General features: G+C 37.5%; 1 protein-coding gene across 1 annotated transcript; it reads right to left on the reverse strand.

Annotated features, from left to right (window-relative positions):
* Positions 1 to 1,686: 1,686 nt before the first annotated feature.
* On the reverse strand, positions 1,687 to 4,943 carry RAB39A (RAB39A, member RAS oncogene family). Its single transcript, XM_014532887.1, has 3 exons — positions 4,928 to 4,943; positions 3,677 to 3,749; positions 1,687 to 2,993 (listed from the first exon to the last, which is right to left on the reverse strand). Exons 1-3 carry the CDS (start codon positions 4,941 to 4,943, stop codon positions 2,567 to 2,569), a joined length of 516 nt encoding a protein of 171 aa, XP_014388373.1. The 3' UTR covers positions 1,687 to 2,566.
* Between the last annotated feature and the right edge of the window lie 1,842 nt (positions 4,944 to 6,785).

Raw genomic sequence — 6,785 nt, forward strand, 5'->3', positions numbered from 1 at the left:
CCTTTAGCCCAAATATTAGTATTAAAAAATGTGTCCACTGAAAGTTAAATCACATTTTATATTTTAGGTGTTTAACTTTATTCACCTTTTGTTAGATATTCACTTTTTGAGTTTATGCCATTTTGGACAGATGAAAAATTATAAGATTTAAATTTTTAACAGTAAAAATAGATTACTTCACATTTTGGGGGACAGGTATTTTCTTATCTGGTCAATTATAGTGTGAACTCACATGAAATTAATCTAAGGCTATCAAGAAAATGTTGACAATATAAATATTCAAAAATTGTAGAGTGATGTTATAATTTATATTTTTCTCTCCATAAGCACTATTAAAAATACTTACATGAAGCTAGAAAATGTACGTGTATTTAAAAATATATTATCTACCTTGAAGATGCACAAAAACTAGACTCCAATATGACTTTTGCTTCAATTAATTCTCCTGGGATTTCCCTTTCTAGCATTTGCTCTTTGGAGGAGTGGTGGTTTAGGATAAGAGGGCAGAGGGTACTCATCAAACCAAGAATTCCCCCAGGTCCATGAGAACATGCACCTCCTTCTGCTTTCTCTCTGCAGGGAAAGAACATGAGAAAACCACATTCTTATCCATTGTAAATAGAACAGCATGCCCATGAGCAGCTGACACCAATCCCACATTTGTATTCTGCTTTCTCTATTTACAAAGCTTTTTCACCTCATTCAGTTGATTCTCAAAGTAATTCCATAAATGGATCATCAGCTTCAATTTACAGGTGAGAAAACGGATGCTTAGAGAGGTTAAGTGACAAAGTACAGTAAAAGCAAGCTTAGAACCCAGGTTTTTTGATTCCCCCTTAAATATTCTTTCCACCATACCACTTTGGTTTTCAAACAAAATGAAGCTACTACATTTTAACAGTAAAAGCCTCATGGTTCCAAAAAGTCAACTTCATGGTGCCACTCTGTGATAGGAATGGTTTACAGAACAGAATAGAAATGTATGCTATAAAATATTTGAGATTGTCATCAAAATGTCCCTTCCAGGAGGGGAATTTAACCAGTAAGTTCAAAATTAGGAAACTCAAAAGTCATTTTGCAGACTTAACTCATTATTTTATCTTTACTTTTACTGATGAGATGTAAAATATAACTTGAATGCTAAATGTATCTAACATCTAACCAGAAAAGTCTTTCCTACACTTGTATTGGAAATGGGGAAATTTAGAAATTTACTTGGACAAAAAAGCTATTACTAAAAACATTCTATATTTACCTATATTAGTACCGTATTTTTCCATGTATAAGATGCTATATTTTTCTAAAATTGTTAGACTGAAAATTGAGGGTCATCTTATACATGGAAGTCAGCCAAGGAGGGAGCCTGCGGGTGCATAGCTGCCCATACCTTGTCAAACATGCTTCCTCCAATCACAAGCCTTATTGTTACTGATGTCAGCTGATGCCTTAATTGGAGGTGGAGGTGGAGAGTGTGCAGATGCAACAGGGACCAGAACATTCTGAGCCCATAAAGATGTCAGAAAACAAAAAGATAAATACCGGTAAGTGATTGTCTTACTCTGCAAAATTCAAATGAAATCAGCTGTGCAAAAGTGCATGGAAATAGAGCTGCAGAGAGACAATTTGGACCTCCTCCCACTGAGTGTATGATCAGACAGTGGAGAAAACAGGAAGAACAACTCCTTAAGATGCCAAAAAAGAAGGCCTTACGAGGAAAACCAGCAAAATGTTTAAAATATTGATTTCTTAATCTGGGGTTGGAAAAGTGGAGGGCATCTTATAATGGGGGCGTCTTATACATGGGAAAATATGGTAATTTTGACAATAGTTCAAGGTAAATTGCATTTACTTTTTTGAAAATGTCAGTATAGAAATACATTTCTTTTTATTGTCTAAAACAGTATGCTATAACATCAAAACATTCGCTGATAAGTGGTCCTTTGTTTTTATCATTATAAATATTTGCAATACAATATTTTTCGTGGATCCTTAGATAGCTTCATAAAACAAACTTTTCAGGAGCAATAAATCAAAGAAGAAACATGAGTATAAAACTTATTTTTTTTATGTTTAGGCAAAATTAAGGGAAGATAAATATTTTAAATATTTAAAAAAACCTGGTACTGTACCTTAAACAAGGAACTGCTATTTTAGTCTAGTTGATAACTCTGAAATTGTTTAATTTGTAAGTGAACAGTGCACTTTTAAATCACTTTACTATTCAATATTAGTAAGTGAACAAGAGAACATAATTCCTGATAAAATCTTTTCAATCAGACTATATATGCACAAAAACCCCATTTCAAACTGTCAAGAAAAATGAATAATATTGACATATTTGGACATTAGTTCAGCTATAAGCTAACAAAGCAGGAAAGGGGGTAAGTTGATAGTTTCAAGAAAAAGTTGTCTGCTTTGCCTGATATTTTAGCAAAACGCCGAGTCTTGTAGTGTAACATGTTAGCATAGTGCTCTGGATCAAACACCTTACAAAACAGTACTGATGGTGGTCTCTATCCTAGAATGACGTCCACCTGTTCTTGACGGTTCTTTGGCATGTCTGAAGTCAGCAGAAGCACTCTTTTCTGGGCTTCACTGCTTCCTCAGAAGAATGCACAGTATTTGGAACAAAACCACTTTTCACCCCTTCCCAGCCATCCTGAATACAAATCTCTCCCCTTTTGATAAGGTCATAGATGTCTCTTGTCAAGATAGTGAAGGATTCCTCAACATTGGTAGCATCTTTTGCGGAGGTTTCTATATACTTCATACCACAGTCCGCTGACAGCTTTTCAGCTTCTTCCCTTGTAACTTGACGTATTGAAGCTAAGTCGCATTTGTGTCCCACTAGCAAAAATACAATCCGAAATGGCTGTACATGCATTTTTGCTTCTTCCAGCCAATCTTTCACATGTTCAAAAGATCGTCGGTTAGTAATGTCAAATACTAAAAATCCACCAACTGAGTTGCGGTAATAAGATCGAGTTATTGATCTGAAAAATAAAGAGAAAAAAAATGTTGTAAAAGGACAAGTTGCACCATAATAAAATTTGAAGATACCTTACTGTGATTTAACTAGAATTTATAAATCAAGTATATAGTGTCTTAAGTGAACAACCACTGACAACAAACGTTATTTTTAGATAGACAAATAAGCATCTCACACTGTCTTAGGATTATTATTTTTAAATATATGAAAGAATAACTATTATATCATTGTGGTTAAAAATTGGCACACAAAAAGATTTGGTGAAGGGCAGAGGTTTCTAGCAAACCAGATCTTAAGAGTATCTCCCAGTCATTAAATTAAATAAGCTCCTTTATATTAGAGAAGAAACAAGGGCAAACTTGCTATATACTAGTATATAGTCCTATGCTATCCCTACTAAAGAAACAGAAAATTGTTTGGAGGTGAGATGAGGTATGCTAATGATTTTTCAAAAGAATTATTTTTATTGATTTTAGGGAGAGACGAAGGGAGAGGGAGAGAGAGAGAAACATCGGCTGCCTCCCACACTGAAGCCTGCAACCTGGATATATGCTCTGAATGGCAACCTTTTGGTGCATGGGACTACACTCATCCAACTGAACCACACTGGCCAAGGTTATGCAAGTGATTTTTTGCGTCTCCAGATTTAGTCTCCACTCTCTGGGCCTCAGGAAGCTGACCCTTTACGGAAAGCTTTCCCCGACTCCCTTGCCGTCTGGCTTGCAGTGGGGTTCAGCCAGTGGGAGGTGCCTGCTGGAGACTGGAAGGGAGAACAGGTATGGACATCCCCCAACCCCAAGCCAGGTTGTGACTTGGTTGTGTTCCTCTGCTTCTGATCAAGGCTCCTGTTGGGTAGCTCCACCCCCCATGGCTACGGCTTTCACCGGGTTCTGGAGATTTCATCCCCTCAGTTGTCCCTTGTGGCCAGGTGGTCAGTGGCTTCCCACTGTTACTATCCCTGAATAGCTTCACCATCCTTTGTTGGTGCCCTTGACCTCTCCCACATTTCTGTAAATAGTTACTTCATTAAACCCTTTTCAGATAATCTTTCAAGTGTCCCATTTGTTTCTGAGTGAGCCTGAGGCAAGGTAGCAAGGCCTATACCAGTGATGGTGAACCTATGACACGCGTGTCAGAGGTGACACGTGAACTCATTTTTTTTTGGTTGATTTTTCTTTGTTAAATGGTATTTAAATATATAAAATAAATATCAAAAATATAAGTCTTTGTTTTACTATGGTTGCAAATCTCAAAAAATTTCTATATGTGACACGGCACCAGAGTTAAGTTAGGGTTTTTCAAAATGCTGACACGCCGAGCTCAAAAGGTTCGCCATCACTGGCCTATACTGTTGTATATTTCTTGCCTTTTGATATGTTTTCTCTTCTTGCCTTTACATATGTTGTTTTCTCTACCTAGAATGTCTTCTATCCTTTTTTGCCTAGCAAACTTCCATGTCTCCTTCAAGAGTCAGATCTAAAATCATATATGTGAGAAACCTTTTCTGCCATCGATCTCTCCCCCTCCACCTCTCTTAGGCACTCCTCTTACATTCCACTAGACCAGTGGTTCTCAATCTGTGGGTCGCGACCCCTTTGGGGATCGAATGACCCTTTCACAGGGGTTGCCTAAGACCATCGGAAAACACATATATAATTACATATTGTTTTTGTGATTAATCACTATGCTTTAATTATGTTCAATTTGTAACAATGAAAATACATCCTGCATATCAGATATTTACATTACGATTCATAACAGTAGCAAAATTACAGTTATGAAGTAGCAACGAAAATAATTTTATGGTTGGGGGTCACCACAACATGAGGAACTGTATTAGTCTCGAACTTTATTAGAGTGGCCTTCCTACTCCCTCAGAAGGCAAGCTCATCTCATTCTTCAAAGATGAACCTTCTCATTATAAAATAGCAAACCTACCTTCACCTGCAGCCATCCTATTCTCCCCATTTTTGTTGTTTTGTTTTGTTTTTCTTCACTGAAAGGATAAATTTCTTCTGCCTGCTCCCTCTTCTTGATATGCTAGATCTGTTCCCCTCACCTCCCAGGACAGCACACTCCCCTGTTCTTCTTTGGTGGATCTGGCTGGTTCCATTCTATCTCCCCTTCTGGTACAACTTCCCCTTCCTGGCCATCAAGTATTGGAGTTTCTCAAACCTCAACGCTATTTCTCAAACCTCTGGCTCTTCTCATTATACTCCAGAGAATGGCACATCTGTTTAGCAGCACAGCCAGAAATCAGGACTCATCCTCTTTTTTTGTTGATAATTTCAAGATTTTTTAAATTGAATTTATTGGGGTGCCATTGGTTATTAAGACTATGTTTCGGGTGTACAATTCTATAATACATCATCTGTATATTATATTGTGTGTTCACCACCCCAAGTTAAGTCTCCTATCACTATTTATCCCCCCTTTTCTCTCTTCTACCTCCCCTCAATTCCCCTTTCCCTCTGATGATCACCATAGTAGGTCTGTGCCTATAAGTTGTCTTTTTCTTTGCCTAATCCCTTCATCTTTTCCACCAAATACCCTAATCCCACTCCCATCTGACAGCTGTCAGTCTGTTCTCTGTATTTATGAGTCTGTTTCTATTTTGTTTGTTAAGTTTATTTTGTTCATTAGATTTCACATACAAGTAGAATCATATGGTATTTGTCTTTCTCTGACTGGCTTATTTCAATTAGCATAATACTCCCCAGGTCCATCCATGCTGTCGCAATAGGTAAGATTTCCTCTTTCATAGCTGAGAACCAGGACTCATTCTTAAAACCCGTGCTCCCATCTTCACCCCCAAAGACCAGGATTAGACCTAAACTTCTCTCAAATCTATCTACTTCTGTACAGCTCTGCAGAGATGCCACCATTCCACCAATACTCTTTCAGAGAAGCCTTTCCAGAATTTCCAAACTATGTCAAACTCCTTTAATTCCTTTAAACCAGTGAGTTTCAACCTTTTTCATCTCATGGCACACACAAACTAATTACTACAATTCTGCAGCACACCAAAAAATACATTATATATTTTCCCAATCTGACTTAAAAAAACCAAAGGTATAATTTTCATTCATTCACACAGGACTATTGCTGTGTTGGCTGTTGTCATTTTTTAATTTGACAACCTAAGGGAAAAGAGTTCGGTGCCCCTGACTAAACAGTCAGGTATTGCATGTTGTCAAAATTCTTGCGGCACATGGGTTTAAGATCGCTGATTTAGGGGAAGAGACAGGCCTTCAGGCTGAAAACTGAAACCTGAAACGCAGGTCTTACAGCGAGGGCAAGGAAGCATCTATCTTACTTTGGATCTCCTCTCTTGAGTCAGGACACTTAGATCTCTAGAAGTTCTTGAAGGTATTATAAAGAGGTAGAGAATAGATACTAAATGAACTAGGTAGGTAGGGCTCCCTGTACAGAATTCAAGAGTTGATGAGTAATAATTCTTTATCAGCAATGACATCTTGTTGCATGTTACTTTATAGCTATTTCCTAATGGGCTTTGAAAGTCTCACAGAATGAATGGATTATTTAAAGAAAGGAAAAATGGGGGAAAGAGAAGGGAGAAATATATGAATGGATTTCAATTTAGTCTCAGGTGCGTTATGGGAGAATTAAGAGTATGAGACTACACTCTGGCAATACTGGTAAAAGGGAAGGGCAAGGAAGCACCATCTTTCTTTGGATCTCCTCTCTTGAGTCAGGACACTTAGATCTCTAGAAGTTCTTGAAGGTATTATAAAGAGGTAGGGAATAGATACTAAACGAACTAGGTATGTAGGGC

The sequence above is a fragment of the Myotis brandtii genome, unplaced genomic scaffold, assembly GCF_000412655.1.
Source record: "Myotis brandtii unplaced genomic scaffold, ASM41265v1 scaffold920, whole genome shotgun sequence".
Classification (NCBI taxonomy): domain Eukaryota; kingdom Metazoa; phylum Chordata; class Mammalia; order Chiroptera; family Vespertilionidae; genus Myotis; species Myotis brandtii.